General features: G+C 30.7%; 2 protein-coding genes across 3 annotated transcripts in view; one reads left to right on the top strand and one right to left on the bottom strand.

Moving 5' to 3' along the window:
- Positions 1-4,843: 4,843 nt before the first annotated feature.
- LOC126836468 (transketolase-like protein 2) lies at positions 4,844-11,082 on the top strand. Its single transcript, XM_050569921.1, has 12 exons — positions 4,844-5,049; positions 5,163-5,320; positions 6,543-6,688; positions 7,567-7,756; positions 7,843-8,077; positions 8,156-8,299; positions 8,372-8,617; positions 8,707-8,844; positions 8,908-9,034; positions 9,742-9,881; positions 10,329-10,560; positions 10,633-11,082. The coding sequence occupies exons 2-12, from the start codon at positions 5,214-5,216 to the stop codon at positions 10,797-10,799; spliced, it is 1,872 nt and encodes a 623-aa protein (XP_050425878.1). The 5' UTR covers positions 4,844-5,049; positions 5,163-5,213; the 3' UTR covers positions 10,800-11,082.
- Positions 11,083-11,372: 290 nt separating this feature from the next.
- The window catches only part of LOC126836747 (uncharacterized), a 43,827-nt gene continuing 29,527 nt past the window's right edge, over positions 11,373-25,672 (bottom strand). Inside the window, exons 4-8 of one of the 2 annotated variants that reach the window (XM_050570370.1) lie at positions 17,629-18,319; positions 13,521-13,740; positions 13,280-13,445; positions 12,972-13,172; positions 11,373-12,904 (exon numbers count right to left, since the gene is read on the bottom strand). In XM_050570370.1, the coding sequence (XP_050426327.1) occupies positions 12,753-12,904; positions 12,972-13,172; positions 13,280-13,445; positions 13,521-13,740; positions 17,629-18,319 (1,430 nt within the window). In that variant the 3' untranslated portion in view covers positions 11,373-12,752. The remainder of the gene's footprint in view (positions 12,905-12,971; positions 13,173-13,279; positions 13,446-13,520; positions 13,741-17,628; positions 18,320-25,672) is intronic. The other variant, XM_050570371.1, reaches the window with a different exon arrangement.

Here is a 25,672-nt window from a genome sequence, read left to right as displayed (position 1 = left end):
AATATTAAATGATTTGAAATTATATAGCATATAGATTTGCAATAATATTCGTTAACGTGAGCTCTTTAAAGGCAAACCCAATTAAACACGGCTTTTCTAGGTAGATCTCTTATTAAATATCTCCAATTTATTGTCGTATTAATTGTTTAAATTATTGTTATTGTGAAGCACTAAGTACACATAGTATACATTATACTACCATAAAGCAATAATTATGGAGCCTGAGCCAGAGTTGGGCAAATAAAAATACATAATTACATTTTGTAAACATAATTCAATGTACCTATAACAAAAAAAACAAAAAGTACAGTACTCTGATACCATTGAATTTGCTAAAAACCTTAGTAACAAAGATATTACGTAAAACAAATGAATGTACTGATATATAAAGTACTGATCGGTTTAAAATGTTTAACCATGAAAATGTATTTAATTAAAAAAAATTAACATTAACCCACTCGTCCTCTAAACGACGACGACGCTTTTTTAATCAAAATCGTTATTATAATATCAAAACCGACAACGTTACAAACTTGTTTAATCGATAGTGTAGGTACACATCATTACACGTGTTATCAAATAGCAGCATACAATACGGAATGTGATATTATTAATGTAGTCAAGAACGAATCGAGGGGCGGAGAACACAAAAAAGAGGGAGATAAAATGCCAAAAGGGTTTATATTCTCTTTCACTCTCTGTTTTCTCCTTGAAATATCACAACCATTATAGTACCTGTCACCCACGTTTTATGTAGATACTCAAAACGCATATCATTCAGAATTTAATAAATTCAAACCGACCTGTACAGTTTAAACACTAACACATTTTAGAGACTTCTAAAAGAATTTGTATTTAAAGTTCACATTTCACTTCTAGATTAAAATCTTGTTCCCTTTCAACTGGCATAACATGGGATCATGATACAACATAAATATACTGAACATAAGTTTCTATCACCATCAATAAATTGTAATTACTTATAATTTTGTAATTTCGTCGAAGAAAACATTTTAAACCTTTTCATGATTCATGCTTAAAACGCCTATTTATCTGTTAAAATTACAAATTGATATTAAACTGCAATTTTCATTATCAACACACCATTAAGAAAATCTTGTTGAAATTTTATATTTATATCCTACTCTTAAATTAATACTCCTCATAAGAAATTGTTGTACAAAAACAAGTCTCAGGAGATCCATTTTCCTGAGAAAAATAATGACTTTAACTTAGCATATTTTGATAAAGTTATCGGAAAATAAACTGTAGGACACTGTATTTTTAACTTCGATACGGAGCTAAGAAAGAATTGTTTTTACAATAACGTGTTTTTATTTTTCTACTTTTGTGTCTGGACTCTGGGCCCACGATATCTCTTAACCCCCGAACTAGATTTTTTTTATGTGGCAAGTGTATGCAGTATAAATTGTACCTAAAAGGTACTTTTTTATATTGGGCTAAAATTTTTAAATATTCACCCGCTTCCTCTTAAAAATCTAGGAAAAATACCCAAAAATTTTACACATTTTTAATCTTAAAATTACTACACAGTGCACACTATAATTGTGTAACAAAATGTTATAATTTGATTGATTCGATGTGTTGACCAATGTATCTTCGATGTTTTAGCGTTTTCTTTGAAATAAACTTTGACAATAAGAGAACCCTTTTCGCATCACATTTTTCTATAAATTTCTACTGATCAAATTAAAAAATTATATTTTTTAGTGTTTTCGTAAAAAAAGGCTAGATTTTTAACATTTTTTGGAAATTGTCCTTGGAATTAAGGTCTAAAACTTCAATTAAAAATAAACCTGTTGTATGCGTAAACTACATTTTAAAAAATAATCGCAATTTCATTAAAACTACTATTACTCGTAGTATTCACTAGTAGTATTACCAGTTAATATACTACTATTACTAGCATTTACTATTTATATAGTGATATTTACAAATTACTAAAAAATGATATTGGTTGGATTTAGATTGTTTTCTTCAAATTTGTAGTAGTGAAGTGCTATTTCATTTACACATAACTTTTATCTGTTTTTAAAAACGTTTTATATTTGTTTTCTAAATAAATGTCTTTTAAAGAATTATTATATGTTTGTTATATTTGATTATTTTACATTTGGTTTTTACGAGCTAGTCCGACGCTGATGACAATGGTTGTACAACAATATCTTTATTAAAAATTTAATTAAAAAAAATACCAGAACAAACATACAACAGGCTTATAATAATTGCATGGTTAGGTCTATTATAGCCCAAAGCATTGATTAAGACGTATACTTAATCAATGCCCAAAGGTGCTCACTGCATTTCTGTAGACTGTACAAAATACAACGTGTAAATAATCATTTATCGCAGGGTTTTAAGACATTTGACGTCAACGTTGGGCAGCTAATATAATAATAATAATAATTTTTAACAATAACTTTTTATCGGCCGAATATTTTTTTTTAGCGATTATCATGTCGACAGGTTATCGGTCTTACCTATACGTTATCCAAGTACACAACACTTTATACAGATCTGTATTAGATGTAATTATATATTATATTATACATAATATATAAAACTACGGTGATCTGTAGATTGTTTCAATTGAGTATTAATTCGGATTGCACGAGTTGAAAGAGCCAAAACGACACAGTAGCCAATTAAAACTGGTTATAGCATGATATTTTGGTCGGTACAACACAATTATTATTATTGTTATCCTTTTTTTAATTTGTATTATTACATAATATGTTTTATTCTTATTACTCGACTCGTGAGTTAATGAACAAATTAACGTATGTCTATATACTTATTATTACCCATATAACTTACAAGATTCTACGTCATTTGATTTTAACTGTCTGATATATAATAGAAATATACATTATACCATAATCGTTCACAAAAATATCAGTTTTACTATTAAGGTTAGACTTTACTGACACATAAACGTCTATTTATTGGTTAACATAATTAGGAGAGTTGTCAGTCAACTCCCACCAAAACCAATACAAAGTAGACACACAACTATAGTATATAATTTAAAAAAATGGCTTTGCTATCTTCAATGTCATCACACATGAATGCAACAGTTAATCAAAAACAGTATCGAGTCTTAGTGTATTTAAATACAATACCAAAAGTTGTTGATCTGATCTGAAAGTTGTCTGATCGAACTCCCGATTACAACATGGCTCGAAAACGTGTACACGATCCGAATGAAGGTCTTGTAGGATAAATCCTAAATCATTAAAAAAATCTTTCAAGTTAATTTATTTTCATCTTGCTCGGAGATCTTACCTTAAAACAGTTTTCGATAAATCAAGGTCATAAGGACTAACGTTTCTGCGCTCACCTACCAGCTGGATTAAAAATCATATTTTATGTGTACTAGGTATATATTAAAATGTATGCAAAACTAAAAACTAAGGTAACATACGTAGAAGGATTGATCTTAAGTTCTCAATTTATCATAATATATATTTTGACCAGTCGCATAAGCAGGGAAGAAGGCTAAGGGAGACCCCCCCCCCGGGGTCCTTCATATTATTTAAAATACAATTAAGTTTTTAATTTTTAAATTTTATACCATTACAATCAGTGAATTTTTTTCTAAAGATGTGTTATTAGGGCAAAAATGATAGTGACGTCAGATTCTGTAAATTGACCTTACTTTTTAATTTTATGCCAAAAAATATATATATTTTTTTTCTTCAAAATACGTGTTTTTAAAAACACGTAAATAAAAATGTTATAATTATTTAAATTTCGCTTTAAAACTAATTAAACAATTAGTTGATGAAATTCTCTAAGGTTAACACACTTAATTATTTATTTTGAATATATTAGCCGGATGGTATTTTCATAATTATTTATGTACAAAAAATAATCAATGTCATATAGGTAATAATAACCGAAAATTAAATAGTTTATAAAACACTAAAATATCTTATGAGGCATATTCGCTTACACTTAGCATACTTCTATCTTCGTATGTGATCGAAAAGAAGACATAAGCTTACACTTTGTTTTTAAGATTAAGAGAAAAACCGTCTCGGTCACTCTAATTAACCAAATATGTATTACCGACTTTCGACAGTGAACATAGGGATTTCAGTTAGGTATTAACTTGTAGTAATAATAATTGAAACTGGTTCATGTACCGTGACCAACTGTGTTCCCGGCATATTTTCAAGGTCAGCGAGTTCAAACCGTTCTTTTTCCAAACAATATACTATGTAGGTATAAAATAAATTTTATTTAAAAAAAAAAGTCAACGTTAAAAACATGAAATTTTCACTCTCAGCACGGTTTATATAAATTAAATATGTTTAATTATAATACGTCTAGAGATTAAACATAAACTGAAAAAAACAAAAATTGATAGCTTACTAAATGTAGGTGACTACCAGACTACGTAGAACGTACGATTTCACAAGAAAACATTTTAAGTTTTAATCTTTACATTTGCTTACACAACTAACTGAATACTTTTTTACGCTTTCTAGAAGTTGAAATAAAGTTTATGTATTTTTAATTTGGAAAGGAAAAAACTTTTGTACACATTTTTGTACAGTTTGAAGTCAGCGTAGTCGCGCTCCCGGCAGTGACCAATCGCAGTAGTACGCGACCGGCGATTGTGCGATACCAACGGTAACCGGTAACCGGGGAACCGGTTCGTTAAACTGTGCTGTCTTATCTCCGGCAAAGCGGGCCGGCCGGTGTCCTTCACGACGCTGTTAACGTTCACCCTTCTCCTTTATCCACCCGTCACTCCTAAACCACTCACCTTGGTCGTCCCCACCCACGTGGCTTGCACTTTGCCCGTGCATGATGTACTGTTCAATTTACAACCTCTCTCTACTACTATTACATGTAGCCTGTAGGTCTGTAGAATAATACTATTTACTATTATTATACTTGGCGTTCGAATCAAATTATATATTTTGTAACGCTCATTTCTCATTCGGCCTGACTGCCACTTTTGCCGCCGACGACCTGTTAGGTCCTCTCTCTTTCCATCGCCGACCTCGTGCGCGCAAGGTACGTCCTACCGTCATTAATAATCGTTTCGACCTTTCATTTTGGCTCTTGTGTCGAGCTTTGAAAGGAAAAATTATTATTATTATTATTATTAACCCATCGTTTGTGCGCAGGTAGTAAATCAAACGCCGTACCTATTTATAATAGTAAAATAATCCTTCGAAATGGAAAACTACCACAAAATGGAATCGTCAGCCACACAGACCCTACGGGACTTGGCCAACAAACTCAGAATCAACTCTATCGTGGCCACTAACGCTTCGAAATCCGGGTAAGATACAGCTTTACGATAAATCAAAGTGATTTTTCCGCTGACAATGCGATACATTACTATTGGCTACTGCAAACGTTGTCTCGCTCACAACTTATTTATTTAATGAGCCAAACCTAAATAATCATATTATGTAAGTTGGTTAATTTTAAAGGATTTGTCAAAACGCAAGGAAAAATACCTCCAATTTTTAATGCTATGTTTTGATAAACTTCCCATTGAGAAAAAATATTAAAACGTGACCTACATCAATTATTATAATGTAATAATCAGTAAATTGTGTATGTATATGTATATATCAGGTTTGAAAATAACCCAGTTAACATTAAAAAAAAAAACAGACCAATTTAAGTTTTAATTCGGTGTAGATCCAATGAAATCTATATTTTCTGGTTAAATACCATTAATTTGCTGTGCTTCATACTAATGGATTTGGGTTTTTTTTTAAATTTTTGCCAACTGTTAATATGCATGCATAATAATACTTGAAGATTTGTGGGAAAAAGACATCGGCTGATTATTCTTAAATACATTGTCTTGTGTCATAAGGTTGCGGTTTCAATAACAATGAACCAATTTAAAAATTAAAATAAAAACTGTTAAATTATTCGCATAATCATAATCAAACCGGTCACATACCCAAGCCCTAGAAGGTTACATTAACATAATCAAATTAATATTTTGTTAAGAATGCATTGTATTCATTAAAATATAACTTAAAATCAAGTACCTAACCACCTATCCCATTATAAAAAAGATTTTGTATAGAATATAAAACAATATATTAAAAATAAAATGTTTTTTTTTGTTAACATAAGTACCTAGTATAAAATGTGTTAATTACCTACAGTTTCCATTTAAACTAAAAAGGTATAAAAAACGATTAGCAGATGATAAGAAAAGATATCGAATTCAATTAAATTGTATAAATTGATAATTTAAATATAAATGATTTGTATATCAACAGACGTGTTTTTTAATTAATTATTTTATATTTTTGTTAATGATAAATTAATCAGTATAAAATGTTAGAATTATAAAGATTTTTATAAAGGTTTATTTTATAATAAGCTTTTTATATCACCTTGCTTGACATGATAACTATTGATAAGACAATTTTACATTTTGGTTCAGTGTTATATTAAATTATTTAGGCTTGTTTACAAAAAAAAAAAACTTGCTTAAAATAAATATTTTAGTAAAATGTGGTTTTTACTTGCAGCCATCCTACATCATGTGCTTCAATGGCAGAAATTATGTCCGTACTCTTTTTCCATACAATGCGCTACAAAGTTTCGAGCCCAAAAGATGCATCAAATGACAGATTCATTTTGTCTAAGGGTCATGCAGCTCCAATTTTATATGCAGGTAATTTAAAAATAGCTTAATAAATGTAGTTCATATTATTATGGTTTTATAAATTATAAGTAATGTAATAATTGAAAAAAAAAATTTAATTAATTAAAAACTCAAATAATAAATATAATTTTAAACTAGTTTCCATAAAAATTGTATTTTAGAAAATTAAACCCTTAACTGATACACTGCGTCCCACAGTTTTTGTTTTCTGTTAGATGTTGTTAATAAAAATGATTTTCTTTGGAGGTAGCATTAAAATGACAACGGGATTTTAGGTAAATGTTTTAAAGCAGTTTAAAAGTGTGAATTTTTTCCACTGTACCAATTAGGGGTTGAATAACAAATTCAATTTTTAATTTTAACTAAATAATTGTTTTTTTTTTTAAGTAAAAGTTTCGTTATTGGAAAAATTAAGGAACCCATATAAGGCCATTGCTTCCCTTCCTAGATAGGAGGTTTCTTGACAAATTTTCAGTTAATTATGGGTCATTAATTAGTCTGTTGCCTGATATAGGGCTGTTTTTAACTACATGATTTCTAGCCAGCAGATAGAGCCGCCTGACCGAATATTGAATCAATGACAGTGAGCGCACTGCCGATTTACCCACTCAACTGCTCGTCTTTCTCAAATAAAAGTTTAAATAATTAAATCTAATAAATATTTATTTTAAATCGCTAACAGGAACAGTCAACTTCTCAAATGTATTAAATTAAATAATTATTTGAAACTTTAAATAATAATTTAATACTTGAAAAGTCCATTAAAATTGATATTGTTTTTAAATATTATTTTATACACTAATAAAAATGTTTGAAATTACTATTATTTTGGTTTATTAAATAAAAATATCTTATACATTTAACATAACTTTACTTATATTTTACAGCATGGGCTGAAGCTGGATTATTCCCGGTCTCAGATTTGACCAATTTGAGAAAGATTGACAGCGACCTGGAGGGTCATCCCACTCCACGTTTAAACTTCATTGATGTTGGTACCGGCTCTTTAGGCCAAGGTCTTTCAGTTGCATGTGGAATGGCGTATGTTGGAAAATACTTTGACAAAGCGTCTTACAGGTAACTCACTAAAAAATGCCGTACTTATAAAATCATAACTTTGGAATACCCAAACGAGTAAATAAATATAAATATTTTTTCACCAGAACATTCTGTTTGTTGGGTGATGGTGAGAGCGCCGAAGGTTCTGTCTGGGAAGCTTTGAACTTTGCATCGTTCTACAACTTAGACAATTTAGTTGTAATTTTCGACATCAACCGATTGGGTCAATCGGGACCTACGCCATTGCAACATGACATGGAAGTTTACCGACAGAGATTGACGTCATTTGGTCTGAACGCCATTGTTGTCGATGGACATGACATCGAAGAATTAGCTAAAGTAATATTAAACAAATTTGTTGGTTTTGTGTGGCAGAATAGGTGTTGGTATAGTTTATTTTATTCCATCTAACTCTAGGCATTCCATGAAGCCGCGATCACAAAGGGCAAACCAACAGCCATCTTAGCAAAAACATTCAAAGGTAAAGGATTTACCAACATTGAAGATTTGGAAAAATGGCACGGTACACCTTTAAACGACAAGGCAGTAAAAGTCTTAGAGGTGTGTACTAATAAAGTTTGCTAAGTGTTTTAAGAGTCAAGTGAATATGAATTACCAGCATTCATTTTTCAGGAGGTGAACGGTCAAATAAGAAACAAGAAATTGTCTGTTAACATTCCAAAACCCATCCAAGATGCTCCCAATATCAATATCACTAACGTCAAGTTGAACACTCCTCCAGCTTATAAACTCGGCGAGAAAGTAGCTACACGTGTAGCGTACGGTACTGGTTTAGCCAAAATCGCAGCAAACAACAGTAGAGTAATCGCCTTAGATGCCGACACCAAAAATTCTACATACTCCGACAAAATAAAAGTCGTAAGGTTTTTATTGTAACCTTTTAGATGTAGACAATTTTCTTAATACATTATGTTTCATGTAATTATGTTGTAATACATTTTGTTTAGCAATTCCCCGAGAGACATATCGAATGTTTCATCGCTGAACAAAACATGGTAAGCGTAGCAGTAGGAACAGCATGTCGAGACCGAACGATTGCGTTTGTGTCTACCTTCGCCACATTCTTCACCAGGGCATTCGATCAAGTGTGTATTTACTTGGCAGATAATTTAACCAGCCCCACAATTATTGAATAAATACATTTTTAGATTCGTATGGGTGCCATTTCACAAACTAACGTAAACTTTGTCGGATCCCATTGTGGAATCAGTATCGGTGAGGACGGACCCAGCCAGATGGGTTTGGAAGATATAGCCTTGTTCCGAAGTGTACCAGGTATGTACAAACAAATAAATAAAACTAGAATAAATCAAAAGTTGTATTTTTTAGCTTCAATGCAGAGCTGAGAAAGTATTGTTTTGTTTTTATTAATTCACAATATCCACTGCTAAACTAATTTCTTCATGATGCGAGTATATAGATTAGGATTTAAATGTGAAAAGTAATTTTTCATGGGACCAAAAATGAAAAAGTTTATCCCTTTTCATTTAAGATCGAGAAAAACACCCTAAAATTATTCATAAACATTTTTCAACTTGACAAATGGTCAAATTACTTCCAAACTTGTAAGGGGAAATTAATAAGAACAGTAATATTCAATGTACAGTGCTAAACCATTCCACATAAGATTTATCCTTTCCCCAAAAGGGGAGAGAGGGGTTAGAAAATGTAAAAACAAAGCTTATCATTATATAAACAATACCTTGTCAGTTCCGCAGCAAAGATAAAAAAATCAGAACTGCTGTAAAACAGTTTTTTTTAATATAATATTTTGGCCGTTATATATTTTACCAATGTGGTTTTTAATTTTTATTGATATTACATATTTAATAAATATAAAAGTTTGTAATTCATATCAGTTATAGACATAAACCTTTTTATATGTTAGTAAAAAATTGTTAAGGTCACTTTTAGTGATCAAATTTGTCACTTAGTCAACTTTTTTAAGAGCTTGAAAATAATTAATTTTAAACATTTATCAGGATCGACTGTTTTCTACCCGGCTGACGCTGTCAGCACTGAAAGATCGGTAGAAATAGCTGCCAACACCAAAGGAATTTGTTTCATACGTACATCTAGGCCTCCAACAGCCGTTATTTACAAAAATGACGAAGTATTCCAAGTATGTATAATCTCATTATGTGTATTTAGTTTTTCTCTTTGAACACACGTTATCACACCGCTGAACCCTTTTCTTCATGTAGCAAATCATAAAACATACATGCCACATGGACAGTACTTTTTATTGGGCGAAAAATTAAAAAAGTTTATACCTTCCTTCAAAATCGACAAAAATGTACTTATTTTTCAACGAAAAATTAAAGCACGCTATAACTTTTTTAAAAATAGTCGAATAAGTTATAAAATTCTATGGAATGTTATTTAGTCATAATATTATCAATATACGTTAATTGACAAGCCAAATTATTATTAAATACCCTTTCCTCCAACATAATTTCTTTATTCCACTTTTTTTAAGTGTAGTTTCAGAGTTTAAGGTAGATCTAGAATGGGGCTATAATTTGTTCTGTTCGGTGTGTAATGTTGAAATCATCTGTTTTTTTTTTAGATCGGAAAGGCTAAGGTTGTAAAGAGCTCTCCATCAGATAAAGTGTTGGTGATCGGTGCTGGTGTCACACTCTATGAAGCGTTAAACGCTGCCGAGGAGTTGAGCAAGTCTGGCATTAGTGTTCGTATCATTGATCCGTTCACCATCAAACCACTAGATGCCCAAACCATCATAAGTAACGCAAAAGAATGTGGTGGTAATATAATTACAGTCGAAGATCATTACCCTGAAGGTATGTCGTTGCTTGTGTCTTAAACATTAAATATTAATTACAATATTAATATTAATTTTTTTTCCGTACCAGGTGGTCTAGGCGAAGCGGTGATGTCGGCCGTAGCTGAAGAAAAGAACATTTCTGTGAAGAAACTCGCAGTGACAGACATTCCGCGTTCTGGACCTTCGGCTGTCCTACTGGATCTTTTTGGAATCAGCGCCAAAAATATTGTGGCGGCAGTAAAGAAAACCGTTTAATTTTACAGCATAACACCATGTGTTTATTTTTTACCATATACATTTTTTTTTTATTGGCTAATTGGTAAAAACTAATTTTTGTTAGTCACTTTTTGTTAAATTTATTTTTTCTAAGTTGTACAAAGAATTAAATTTGTAACCTCGAGCGATTCCATGTGCAACACAATTTCATATTTTAATTTTTTTTCCCCCCATTCAAATTTTATAAGTCAAACACGTTTTATTTTTTCCAAATAATATTTTATCATATTTATTTGAAAATAAACTAGTTTTGTTTGTATGACATTGTCTTGTCGTCTTTCCTCTTCACTTAACTGATCGCGTCACTAACAACAGTCTCGCACTGCTTGTGTACAACAAAAAATTACTTATTGTAAGTATTAATATTTTAGCTATTAATTTTTACTCTGGAGAGAAATGATTACACAAATTAGTAGCTAATAATTATTTTCAACAAATTTAAATAGAGAATCCAAGTAATTTTCTGGTTAGAACTAAAACTGAGATCATAACTTTATTGGCTTTTTTTTTTTTTTTTTTAGAGTACTGGGTTATAAATGAATAAAACCCCTGTGCATCAATAGCATATTTATTAAAAATATTCCTGCATTATAGTGTCTAAAAGGTAACAATAAATTCCTTAGATACATAGGTAATACTTAAAATTAATTAATTGGCCACAGTATTTTTTTTTTTTTTTTTGATTTAACATAGTGTGTTATAAAAAATGTACACATAAAAAACTAAGCAACGCGTTCAACCGATAGTTTGTTGCGTACAATTCATAATAAAATAGTTTTTTTTCCTTTAAAATAATTACAGATAGCATCGTTCAAAATCACATCAATCACAATATAATTTACTTCACAATAGTCGTTTCAAAAAAAAGTGTACAAATAAGTAGTTATATCATCTAAAGTTTGAAACTATTTTAGAATATTCTGTGTCAAAATTTTCTGCTTAATTATTCAAAATAACATAAAACTAAATATTTTATTTATCAAAAATAGTGACAGTTTGCAAACAAATAATAGTTGTATTTAAATTAATAATATATTTTAATCTCGTAACAAAGTAATATAATTATAATAAAAAGTAACTTAAGTATCAATTTAATTTCTTATTATTTTTTTTTAAATACTCTAAAAGCAATATGATACCAATCAATATCAAAAATAATTTTTCAATAAATCAGATAATACTACAGAAGTCTTACAATCGTCGTTTGATAACAACCCGCAAAAACTTTAGCATTGTTTGTCAAACAATAAATAATTTTTTTTTTTTTTAATACTCTTGACCATTATTACGTGTATAAAAATATATTATAACATAACAATAATAATAACTGAAATATATATACACTCATATAATAGACCCTTGTAAATTATGTAACACGTTTTTTATTAATTATAAAAAATAAATAATTTATATATTATGTATACTTAAAAAAAAGGAATACAAGTCTTAAATTAATTACCTTAACAGCCATCTACTAATTGTATTAGTAGATAAAAGTTTTCATAAGAATTAATTTTTTTTATATATAAAACTATAACGAGGTTCTCGACACATAACATAAAATTTTAACTTCTATAAAAATTCCAGAGCTATTGTTTCTTAAAAAAATATATAAATGTGTATGTATTTTTATATACAAGAAAATAGTTGTAAATTAATGGTAATATTTATAATTATTTCCAAACCGTGGCATAACTTGAGCAACGATTTACACGGAGGGAATGAGTCACATTTGCTGGTTAAAACAGTTAATAAAAAAATATCAAGATAAAAATATAACATTTGTAGTAGCGTAACATAGGTGTTGTTTTTTTTTTTTTAAATTAATTAAGGTATATTTTTAATGGTTTGCTAACGTTACCACAGTTAGCCATTTTTTTTTTTTTACATTATTTGCAACAAAAATACATGCCAGTAATATCGACTAATCTTCTAATTCACAGCAGTCATTTTTTCAATTTCCTTTTGTTTGTATCTCCGTTGTACATAAGGTATCGCAAACAGCATGAGACCACTTATGGCGATGTTGGCGCCGGACAAGTAAAACGCCGGATTGTACGATTGCAGCCAGTCGTACAACCAACCTAGACCGAACAAAACGACAACGATTATACGGTGCATTCATTTTTCGTCGACAAACAAAACAAATACCCGCAAGAGGAGGTCCGACCAGGGAGGCGAGCCCTTGGAACAGCAGCAAGACTCCAAAAGCGTTGGTCAGTTTGTCGAGACCCAGCAGGTCGACCAAAATGACCGAGGTGAGACCCACATAAGCTCCGATGGTCGAACCGAATACGATAGTATACAACGAAAACGTGAACAGGTCCGTGCAGTAGGTGGCCAACATGGTCGCTGCAACACACAACCGTAACAATGATTGTTGTTGTACGATTATCGATACAATATTACATGTGGTATTTATCAATCGATGCATTCGATTACAGACGTAATGTACTCACCGATACCGCAAATGGTCAAGCACAAATTGTACACCATTAACCTATTGATGGACGGTTTGTCTGATATGAATCCCAGGACGATCCTGCCCAACGTGTTGGCCGCACCCAACAGCGACAAAAGGTAACTGGAATGGGTATTGTCGATGCCCATAACTTTTGCTTGAGGCTGAAACAATCAGTTGTGTAATAGATATAAACAAAAAAAAACTATTATTATTTTACACGTCTTATTGTTACTCACCACAAGATACAAGTACGGTATATTGAAACCGATGCTGGTCAAGAAATTGGAGACGGTGTACATAATGAAAATGGGATCTTTCAATAAGGAAAAGTCGAGCAGTTGCTTGATTGTGTCTTTGGCTTCAGAGGAACAACACATGATGGCCGATGATTTTTCATTTTCAAAAGGGGTGCAGTGATCCGTGTGCATGCCGATGGTGGTCGACTGTGATACCGTTCTGAAAAGCAGAAAACCGTTGCGTTTTTATTTTTGAAAAAAAAGTACCTACATAAGAGAACATTAAAGAGGTTTTTGGATACATATTTTTAACGGTGTTGCCAAAACACTCGTTCATTCATAATTAATTATTTTTAACCTTGAATATAATATAATTATTTGATTATGAATATTGCCGCGATAACCTATCAAACGGTTCAAAGGCCACAAGAGCTGCGAAAATCTATGTGTAACATATTTGTCATGGCAAACATGTAACACATTTTTCCTGTAAAAGAAATAAAAAACCAATTTTTTTTTTGTGAAATTAAGAATTCATGTTAATTAAATTGTTAGACGTTAAACGTGTAAAATTGGGATTTGTTGTATTTTTTGAAATGTATTTTTAATTATTTTTACTATTATATTATGTTGTTATTACAGTTTTATATTAGGTATGTATTATTTTTATTTTTTATTTGCCTTATCGCTACCGATTAATCAGTTACGGGAAGAGGTCAACTACGATATTATCTCCGATCTTAATTTCTTATAAGATTTTTTTTTCTTTATCCGTGTGATTTAGGCGTTTGAAAGTGTTACAGTTATTCTCACCGGCAAACGTTAACACTAAACGGTTTTTTGTTTTTAACACTCAAAGTCGATTTCAAACACTCAAAACGCTTTTTCCAAGTATTTTTTTTTTTTATTATTTACCAAGTCTTAATACATTCAAGTCTACGGGTTAAAATGAAAACAAATGCTAGAAAAAATATAAAAGTTTGTATGTTAGCGCCTTTTGATCTATGTATGATTTCCCTAAAAATGTTGAAGAGGGTTAAAAAAAACCTTCAATTTTTAGTGTACTATTCAAGTATTTCATAAAATAAACGTTTCGATGCGAAAATGTGGAGGGTAAAAGCTATTTATTATAAATATAAATAATTTTATAAACAATAAATGGTGTTCTTTTAAATTTTCAAAGACCCAATCTCAATAAAAAAGTGTCGATACAGATTTTAAAATTTTTTTTTATGGCAACGCGAGTAATTGATAAGTTTTAAAGATGAGAATAATTTATTAAACGTTTTTACTAATTATTTGGAAAATATATAATATTTTTTAAAAAATTACAGGATTTCTTTATTTATCACTCTGTATGAATGAAAACTGAAATAACAACAAAAATCACAATATTTAAATATCAACCGGTGGCAATATTACATTTTTTAGGAATTTTTGAATTCGAGTTGTGTTTTTTTTTAGTTATTCAAATTAAACATTTTAACCGATCAATTGGGATATTGTAGAAAATCAAAAACATTATTATAGAAAAAATGTGCAAAATTACTATAATTTGCAAAAAATAAAGTATCTTACGTGAAATATATCAACATTGATAAATCACATATTAATGTAAGCTAATATTAATAGGTGACAATATTCAGTATTATACGTATTATTTGTATAACAGTACTTACAATTATAGTAATTACAATAATTATTAGTATTTTTATTTTAACAAAAAATAAGTTTTACCTTAATATGTAAAGGACACTATGCGCTAAATCTCTACCTACAGTCAAATTTTCAGACCTTTCTGACTAAAAATCCTTTCTAGCAGAAAGAATTAATGACATTTTCTTAATGTTTCGCTAAATTAAATTCGTAGTTCTATGTATAAAAGTTGTATCGAACAAGTTGGCTATGATTAGACTGTTTTTTAAATAGTTGGGTAAACTTTTTTTTTATATGCCTTATATAAAAGTATAAGTTTTATAAAGTATAACTTCCGTTTTGTAGCCTTGTTTTTGGACACAAAACTAGAAAAATAAAAACACATCGTTGTACATACTAATACTTTTTTCAGATTCACATTGAAGCAAAAAGATCATTATTTCATTCAAACAATACTATCCGGGCGGACCGTTAAACTACCGTCGTCCTAGTTAAAAACAATGGGCTGAAGGGGCAAACGTACAACTTTAAATGTGTTCAACGCGTTAAACGCTCTCCTTCGTGTCGGGAAAACGAACCGAAAGGGTAGGAAAGGGGCAAAAAAACTTCGGGCATGTACACCCCCCCCCCCCTTAGGGTTTAAACAATATAAATATTGCCACGACTCACGAATAACGTGACGCAGTCCAATAACAATACTATTATTATTCGCCTGCGTTGGCCTAGCAAAACTGTAAACCCGACCTTTATTTTTGACTTTTGATATTATCGCGATAGGTTGATTTAATATAACGTGTCACGACAGTCAGTCATGCTGAACATGCGAGACCAGGTTATTATTATTTTTTTTTTTTATAAAGACACACCTTTCCCTCTACCCTCCCCATTTTTTTTTTTTTTTGGTTCAAGAATTATTTACAAAAGACAATTGAGGGCGGAGTCCAGATTTTTTAAAGGAATATAAACGGATGTAACACGTTGAACAGCGGCTCTTCGAGGGGAACTGAACGATAAATAATTGATTAAATTAACAGGAAAAAAACTAGTTCAATCCGCACATTTGAACTTACATATTGGATATCAGCGAATATATTATACATGCGACACAAATTATACTTGTATTATATAACATGTGTTGCTGGTGTCACTTTATGAAAACCGTATAAAGGAAGCCTATAATTATTTTTATCGGTTTTTCTGATTACAGACACTTCTGTCGTGAAATAATATGTTTCACGTTTCAAAATATTTCCATCAAACTATCGCTGTGACATTCGACTTGACACTTTTGCTTAAATTTGATAACGCATGTGTGGAATCAACACGACAATTTCGGATTTTTCTATAATTGTATTTATGTTCAACCATTTGCGTCTAAAGTTTTTCACGTTATCGTCAATTGAAATATACTTAAAAGTGTAACATTTTTAAGGATTATCACTTCAAACGGAATTGTCCACATTGTAAGACTAATTTAAAAGTTATTTTTACACGTTATAATTAATTTTTAATGCCTTCTCACTAAAAAATAATAATAACAATTAAAATTATTTCTCCGTGTATTCAAGTATAACAATTTCAAATGATCATCTTGAAAAGCTTATAAAATTATAATCACCTCCAATGAAACGTACGTTCGATATTAACAAAACACAATTTTTTTATCAGAAAATCATAAGGTTTACATTTTACTACGATTTGTATCCATTGAAATTGCATTGGTGATAAAAACAATTAATATTATATGAGCAATATACTTTGTAAAAAATTAAAACCCTTTACGTAAATAAGTACATTAAAATACTTTCCTGATTTTTTAATTTATTATGAAGTATTTTCAGTTTGATTTTCGGGGTGTACTTTTAAAGCACTTCTCAATACATTTTTTAACTCCGACTTTTGATAAAAGTTATTTGATTAAAATTAAAGGTAGAGAAAGGCCTCAAAATGATGGTTAGGTTGCATAAGTCGTGGTTGACCGCTTCGAGTAGAGATCGAGGATTAGATTGTGCAAGTATAGTAGTCAGGTAGGAGACGACAGAATGGCGGCATCTTTGTTTAGTGGTTCCTAGACAACTTACTCATAGACACAATCAGGAAATAACTTGCGATCTAGCAATCCCTGCTAAAGTTTTAGCTGTTTTAACCAACTAGTAAATCTAATATCGTATAAATAGTCTAATTTGTGCCGTTTTAAGGGTTTACCTTTTACAAGGGCACTTCCAAAAATGTGAGTGACCGGCCTAGGTCAGCCACCACGGGGGTTGTAAAGTCCAACGAACACACACACACACAATATTCCACACGTCAAAAACATTAACCAAGGGTGTGAGGGACGGTGGTTAGGGGTTGGGTTACTGGGCTGGGGTTGATCCACGGCCGTTATTGGTCATACGGACAGGGTTAGTGTGTGTGCGAAGCCTTTTTCGTTAGAGCGGCAACGGTCACTCACGTTTTTGGTAGTGCCCGCGAACGACCTCTAAGATAATTGTGTACAAACGACAAGCACCTCCTCCTGCGGTTCTCCGACAAGTTCTTGATGCTTCCGCTGTAGAATATGTCCTTCTGGTACATGATGCCGTTGGACATGGGCTTCAACGTTTGACTGGCATAACACACATCGTTGCGGGCCAAGTTCAAATGGTTGTTGGAACCAGCGTATCCGCCGGACACTATCAACTCCGGCTGGCTCAGGGTGAACCTGGACATGGGCGACCTCTTGTCCAGGTCGTTGCCGAACGTGTTGGTGTTCACCTCGTTTGACAGTTTGATGTTCTGCGATATCTTGCGATCGTCGTACCTGGGGGGCGCCTCGTCAAACGACTGCAGACTACTGTTCAGCGGATGACACTCGGGTTCGATGATGTTGAGTACCACCGTGGCGTTCTCGCTGGGCACCTCCTCGGCAGCCAGTGGTCGGAACAACATCCCGAAAAAGGCGCACAGCGACACCAGGCAGGCGATGATCATTACGGTTACTTTCCAGCCGTAGCCGATCACCAGATAGTCGACAAGCGGCGCGAAGATGAACGTGCCCAGACCCGAACCGCAAACGGCGATGCCGGTGGCCAGCGACCGGTACTTCTCGAAGTAGCACGTGACGCTCACGATTGCTGGTAGGTAGATCATGCCGAATCCCAGCCCTTAAAAAGACAAACAAATGCGTAATTAGCTGAGTACACTCAGAGTTGTGTAAAACACAGCCACCGATACACTGACCAAAGGCGTAGCGTACGTGGACGAAGGCTAGCTAAGGAAGCTCAGACCCTTTGAACCCCTTAAAACTCCCAACAAGTTTCAATAAAAAATAATTTTAATTCTAACATACTGCTTGAGATTAACTGGTTAAGGTTTTTTTTATCGTCTATAGATTAGATTGGGGTATATCATCGTAACGAATTTTCAATCTTAATACACTGTAAACACTATTTTTTACCAGTTTACTCTCTCACAAATAATCTGTTCCAGGATAAAAGTGTGCCAGTTTTGTAGCTGCCATTTTTTTTTTACCCTGATGGAGTTTTCAATACACACCACCGAAACCACTACAACAGGTGAACAATTTAATAACTCTCAAGTTTCTGGAAACAATTAAATTGAGAGCCCAAGGATTTGATTTAATTGTGTTCCGAAATATAGATTAATTCAATCCTCAAAAATCGTAATTGAATTTCATAAAGCCTGATAACGGGCTCTGTACAGAGTCCGTACATTAAAGGTACATACCAAAAACAAAATCCAATTTTCTATTTACAGTCTTTTTACCAAATAATCTATTCCGAGGCTTCGTATATGAGTCCTAGCAGTGTAGCCCTGCACCTAACCCCTAAGTTGAAAGGCCGATTATCCAATACACTCAAGGACAGTATGAGGACATTGCAGTACACTTTTCAGTATAGTTGGCGATGGGGACGCCACGACCCATCGCCAATAATTGGAGTTCGCGGACTAGTCACACCCGTTTCCAGTTAAAGCACTTCACGCAGGGGAAGTTATACAATTAATATATTTTATCTATGTTAAATAGATCAACATAAAACAAAATTATTTCTATAGCAAAAACATAATAATTTAAATACAAGAAAATATGTTATCAGAATATATCGTGATTACATAATATACAATTGCAACACCACCTCGGTGTTAAATAATAATAATAAATATAATTTTAGTTATCCAGAAATTATGGATTTCCCCTTATAACTATCCCCTTATTTCTTCACCCCCTCACATTCTAAAAAAACATTAAAATACTACAATGTGTATCCTCTCCTTCACTCCCCGACTGAACATAACCAAACTCACCCCTCTCTACCGCCAAATACCCCATAAGTTTAAAAAAACTCAATTAACCACCACCACAACTTACATCATAACTATTTTTAGTTAATACAAAAAATAAAACTTAACAAATTTAAATAAAAAGATGTATTAGTAATAAAATATCTAACGCATAAATAGCGCTGTTGTTAATTTGGAAACTTTTAAGACATTTTTGGTAAGAGGATGCACCCCAAGGCACCGAAGAGAGATTTTCGCCCTGGGCGTACACTTTCCAGCATCTAAATAATGTGTGTGCCCAATTTGATCAAAGCAAATGCAGCCGTTTGATGTCTGCAAAGAACATACACCATTTTTGTAGACACTCATATTTAGATATATAAATAATTAAGGGACAAACAAAAATACTTCTGTGGCGTATTAAAAATATATATTTATATAATAGTTCAAATATGTAATTGCTATATTATAACGTTAAATATTGCGAATACACTTATCAGCATTTATGTAAATGTAATGTATGTATTCGATAACGAACCCGGTCAAATCCCAAAGGATTACTGGTATCACCACTGAGTATAATAAAAACTGCACAACAATATAAATATAAATAAATGTGAGATCTACTATTGTAAATAGTTGATTAGTTATTATCGAGGTCTACAGTAAAGTAATACAAATATTTGTTTACAGGGACATTATTAAACTATGTATTTTTTTAGCTTAGATGCGGAAATAAAAAGCTATTTAGCAATATATTATATTATGTTACATGAAGCAATTCTGATAAAAAAAACCTTTATACCTATCTAAAAATAAAACGTTTAAACAATCAAACTACACATAATAGGAATTTTATTTAAAAAAAAAAATTGAACAATATCTAATTGACAAGTTTATTAACTAATTATGACTGAAAATACATTTTTTATTTCTAAAATCTTTGTATAATATGAACTATTTCGAACTAACCTAACTAAACAAAATAAAACATAATCTAGTTAGTGATATACAAAATTATTATAATTTTTTTTAGAATACTCCAATAAAGGCCCGCTATATATTAATATCTGAGTAAAACTTGTTTTTTAAATTTTTATTAGGTTAAACAAAGTAGATAGAGAGCTTATCGGTTTGCTGTGATTATTTTTTTTTCCAGACGATAAGGTAACTTTGATAAAATTAAACTATTAATTAACGAAACAACCAGAAATGTTTTATTATAAATACATTCTACTTTTGTAACGAAATAAGGTTTTCTATTATGAACAAATTTACACGACATTTTTTAGGAAAAACTGGTTTAGATGATAAATTATATGGAATCAATAACCCATTAATAAAGGTTATTAAACTAACTAAATTCGAGCAAAACAAAAAATAACACGATAAATTATTCATAATTATATGGAAAAAAAGTACAGCATGCGTTAAACTGAAAAAAATGAACGTTATTCTACTTTGACATATGGCGGAATGTCGATTAAGTGGATAATATAAACACATTACAATTTAAATAACAAAACTGTTTCATTAAATTATTTTTTTTTAAATAAAAATTATTGCCATACACTAAATCATCTGCAATAGCCAGTAGCTAATCGAAGAAGAAAATATGTTCATAATGTAAAATATTGTACTGAGATTAATAGACAAGATTAAACGTATTATTAAATCAAATAAAATATACGATTAGTTAGTTAATTAATTAATTAATCCTCCTAATCCTACTTGAGTCTATTTACATATTGACAGTAATAACGACTAATTTTCATTTTCATCAGAGTTATGCAATATTCGATTGATTTTTATTTAAATAAAAAAAAATATTTTTATAATATTATTTGTAATTTATGCGAATCAAATTTGTACTTGAATAATTTTTTTCTCGAATTCTGTAATATGTAGTTTTAAAATTTCACCTTTTTTAAGTTAGGTAATTTATTTTATTACATTTCAATTATTAGGTACGTTATTCGATTTGATTTAGTAGCTATTAAATTTTGTTACACTGAACAACCATATTTAATAATAAAATGTACCAACCAAGAAGTTTTTATATCCTGTTTGTACAAAAAAAAATGTAATTATCTCCGGAACTCGGTATGATTTTTGCAGTCATTAGTGGCACATTTAGTGGTAAATTTTAGACACAAACAAATCTTTACAAATAATAATATTTATATTTAAATTATCTAGTTTGTTTTCGAGCAAATTTCGTTTAAAGGCGGCTTTACACGTTCAGTAAACTACGCTAACTAATTTATGGTATTCTTGTGCTGTCAGTTTGTGCAAATGAAATAAAAAAATAAAATATTAAGATTTATATTTTGTTTTTTTGTCCTAAAAATGTGCGATTGCAACCATTACCAAAAATACAAATGGAACAAAAGTAAAAATTACAGTATCGCTTTTTAATGGTCGGGTTTGAAGTAAATTAAATAATGTTGATTTATCTACGATTTCAAGCGTTTAAAATTATACAAGTACATCATACAACAACTAAATATGATTTCTACTCGACTACGGAAAGTATAAAAAAAACCACTACTATAATGTATAAAATATATAAGCGGAACGGGAGTTGCTATTTTTCAACCTAATAATAAAGTAAATACACAATACAAAACATGGCAATTTTCTATGGCACGGCGACCTTGATTTATCAATAATTAATTGTTGTTTTGAAATAGAATAACAACCTTAGGTGCACTTAAAGTTATTTACTAAAACTCTTCTCTTTCTCTATCTCTAGATATACATATAATACTATTTTAATGACCTTTCGGACAATAATGGTGACAATGCGTTAATTTATAATAGCTTGTATAACTTATAATATTAATAGCTGGTGTCGTTGTTTTTATTATTATTTTTAATTTAATTTTTAGATTTAATAAGTGGCAAATTAAAAATAGCAGTCTGCAGTTTGTTTTGATTTCATGGTCAATAATGCAAGCACACAGTAACGTTGTTAAATGCGAAGTCATTATTATGGCCTCTATGCAGCGGTAGGAATGTTGCTATGATTAAATTTTTAATAGAAACAAGTAACATAATTTATAATAGCACAACAGCTGCAGCATTTAAATCACTTAAGAATAATATCAATATCAATATATATTATACAAACATGACGCAAACAACAAAAAACATATTTTATGTTTGGCATAATATAATTAATCACGCACACTTGAACAAACATAACCTTATTTAAAAAAAGTAATTAAAATAAATCCATTTCTGTTATATATAAATTTTTGGAAATGACGCAAGATAAAAAGAAACCTAAAAGTACTTTCAAGACTTGTTTGTCAAAATTTAGAAATTATAAAATTGACCTAACATAAGAAGGTCGATGACTCCGCTTGGTTTATTGGTTACATACAATTTTAAGTGGGTAGACTTTTCAAAAACGATTATATTATAAACAAAATTATTATTCGTAAAAATGCGAACAAACGATTTCCAAATTATATACTTAAATCGTTGATTATAAATACTAAGTATTTATAATCAATATTTAAATTTTTCAACCGGTGACATGGACCCAATACAGACATTTATAAGTTGAAAAAATAATAAAAATTTACCAATTACAAAACAAAAAAAACCAAGCTAGTAGGGTGAGTAAAATATTTTCGATTGTAACTATTTTTACACAGTTGGAAACTTGTTACAATAATTAAAATAAAATTAATTTTATACATTATTCTAAATACAGTTGATAATATTTCTATTATCGCACGGATTTACCAGATTCTGTCCTCGTTTAACCTCTATTTGTATTTCTATGTTTAATAAAAATGTACAATATTAATGAAACCCCTATTTCTTTAATTACTTTTAAAAAATAACACAAAATAATCTAATTTGTTGTCTAACAAAAGTCTAACGCTCGTAGATGTTTTTAGTTTGCGGTTTTATAATTGAAACGACCGTAACCCTAGAATAGATCTAATAAACCCTTTTGCGGTTTATCTTCGAGTTCATTGAAATTCTGTCCTAAAGGCAACATGACCCTGACGGCCGATGTTGTCTAACCGGAGCGCGTGCAAAAAGAAAAACTAAGAAGATTTCAAAACGTTTTAAACAATTAACATAAAATATTATGTTGTCACCCTACGGAGGACACGAATAACAAAAAAAAAGCTGTTAATACCATAATATATAGTACAGGATTAGATGCGCCAATAAGAGTAATATATAAGCACAAAACCTTTTAGGCAACTCGGATGAAAATCAACGACTCGGAAACACTTTGGTAAATTAAATGATCTATTTTCATTGATGAACCAAAGTTTAGGTCCTCCAAAAACAACTACTAAAGCAGTAAAACGGTGACAGAATTCAACAAAGTTTAAGTCTGGTCGTTTTAAATGTCGTGTTGACCGTTTAAACGAGCTGGCAACTGTAAGGTATTAGATTTCCAGCAAAATTCAAAAGTACAAAGAGTTAAACATCTAAAAAATGTAACAATAAAATAACTTGAGACTTCTTAAATTCTACATCAGCTAACAAAAACAGCCAGTTAGTATTATTTTTAAAAAAGCACATACAATTCGACAAGAAATTTAAAAGTATTCGCAAATTCTGTTGTTGTTACATTTTAGTGTTTTTTTATTAATAAACAAAATATAAAACAAAGCAATAATGGACATTTTTGTTTTGCCCTGTACTTGCTATACAATGAATTCAGATTAAACATTCAGATATTTAGAAAACAACTTTTGGTTGCCATAAGCTACATTGATTTGTACAAAAGTAATAAGTATATTTTATTCAAATTTGTTAAAATGAAAAGTTTTGATTTAAACTGAATAATTAATTATAAATTTTAATTTGATGTAAAAAATTATGACTGTACAGTTAAAGTTCGTTATTGTTAATTATTTTGAATAGTATAGTTGTAATTAGGTCACAAATAATGTAATAACTTTAGAAGGAAAAAATATAATTTATTACTTTCTGAGGCGGAATGATATTTTGATCAAAAATACTTTTATGAATAAATGCTATAGAGGTACAGAATCCATAAATCCATAGAAAAATTGCACAATTGGGTACAAAGAATATGACAAAAAAAGTATTTTTATAATTATCAACTTATAGGGTAACTAATTTGTATTAGTTTTACAAACTAATTTTTTAATATTTAAAATGTTTCATTCGAGTTAATGCTGCTATTTAGTAGTGATAAAAAAAACAATCCCACAAAAAAACAAATATTTATGTATAATTGAACACCAAACAGTATGTACCTATAAAGAAAAAAAAAAGTTAACTATATTTTCTGTCAACAGTACTATGTATTTTACTTTACTACAGTAAAGTCGACTTAATTTATACATTTTGCAGTCAGTTTTTCCAGTGCCACAACTAAGTTCTGTAAACCTAAAACTTTTTTTTTTTTTTACCAAAACACCACACAATTGTTTGCTGTCAGCTTTACACAATTATAAGATAAAGGAATGGCCCCATTAATCTTTATCAAACAGATCGATGATTATCTTTCCTATACGTCAAAAGGTGGCACAAAAGATAAAATTGCATTTGGTGCACTATTGAAACTTGGGTAAAAAAATAACAACCATTACAATAATATAACTATGTCAAACGGCGATAATTGATAACCGGAGCAGGTGCGTTGACTAGTGACGACGACGTTCGACGGTTATGCCATTTTTAAATATTTTAATTACCAGCTGGCCCCTCGTACGAAAGAAAAATAATACCAATTATCGCTATAATGAGAACATAATATAAGAGATAACGACGCGACGCGGTTCTGGTGAAACGGTTAAAAAACAGTTAGCCTGTGATAGTACTAACGCAATAATTACTTTATTATGGCGTTTAACGGCTCGACGACAGACCTAGTAATCATATTGTGGGCATTGACTTACTTGTAGTCCCCCTAACAATAATGTTTCAATAAATAATAATGATTTATTGGCACGCGATCTGAAGAAAACGTGACGATTTTAGATCGAGATGAGTGTGAATAATTAATTTTTAATACCGAGTATTGACTTAAATGGGAAGGAGCTAAAAAGTCTTAGCCCTCTTAATCTATCATCATTACCCTTTTTATAAACATAATAATCCTTCCGAAAACTCGATAAGACAATTAAAGTCTAGGAAGATGTCCCTGGTCCATACTGATTATGTATTTTGTCAATAATGACCTTGAGTTAAATATTTACCAACTGAGT

Source organism: Adelges cooleyi, unplaced genomic scaffold, assembly GCF_023614345.1.
Source record: "Adelges cooleyi isolate 19-005CV unplaced genomic scaffold, UGA_ACOO_1.1 ACOO_flye_CR_arks_rails_tigmint_CR_PRNA_247, whole genome shotgun sequence".
NCBI lineage: Eukaryota > Metazoa > Arthropoda > Insecta > Hemiptera > Adelgidae > Adelges > Adelges cooleyi.
The sequence above is the reverse complement of the archived record's forward strand: the minus strand, read 5'-3'. Positions and strand labels throughout refer to the sequence as shown.

Bases quoted from the DNA above. Each gene is read 5' to 3' on its own strand.
- LOC126836468 (XM_050569921.1), top strand. From the start codon at position 5,214: ATGGAAAACTACCACAAAATGGAATCGTCAGCCACACAGACCCTACGG. The intron at 8,300-8,371 runs GTGTGTACTAAT...TTCATTTTTCAG, and splicing joins AGGCAGTAAAAGTCTTAGAG to GAGGTGAACGGTCAAATAAG. The intron at 10,561-10,632 runs GTATGTCGTTGC...TTTCCGTACCAG, and splicing joins CGAAGATCATTACCCTGAAG to GTGGTCTAGGCGAAGCGGTG.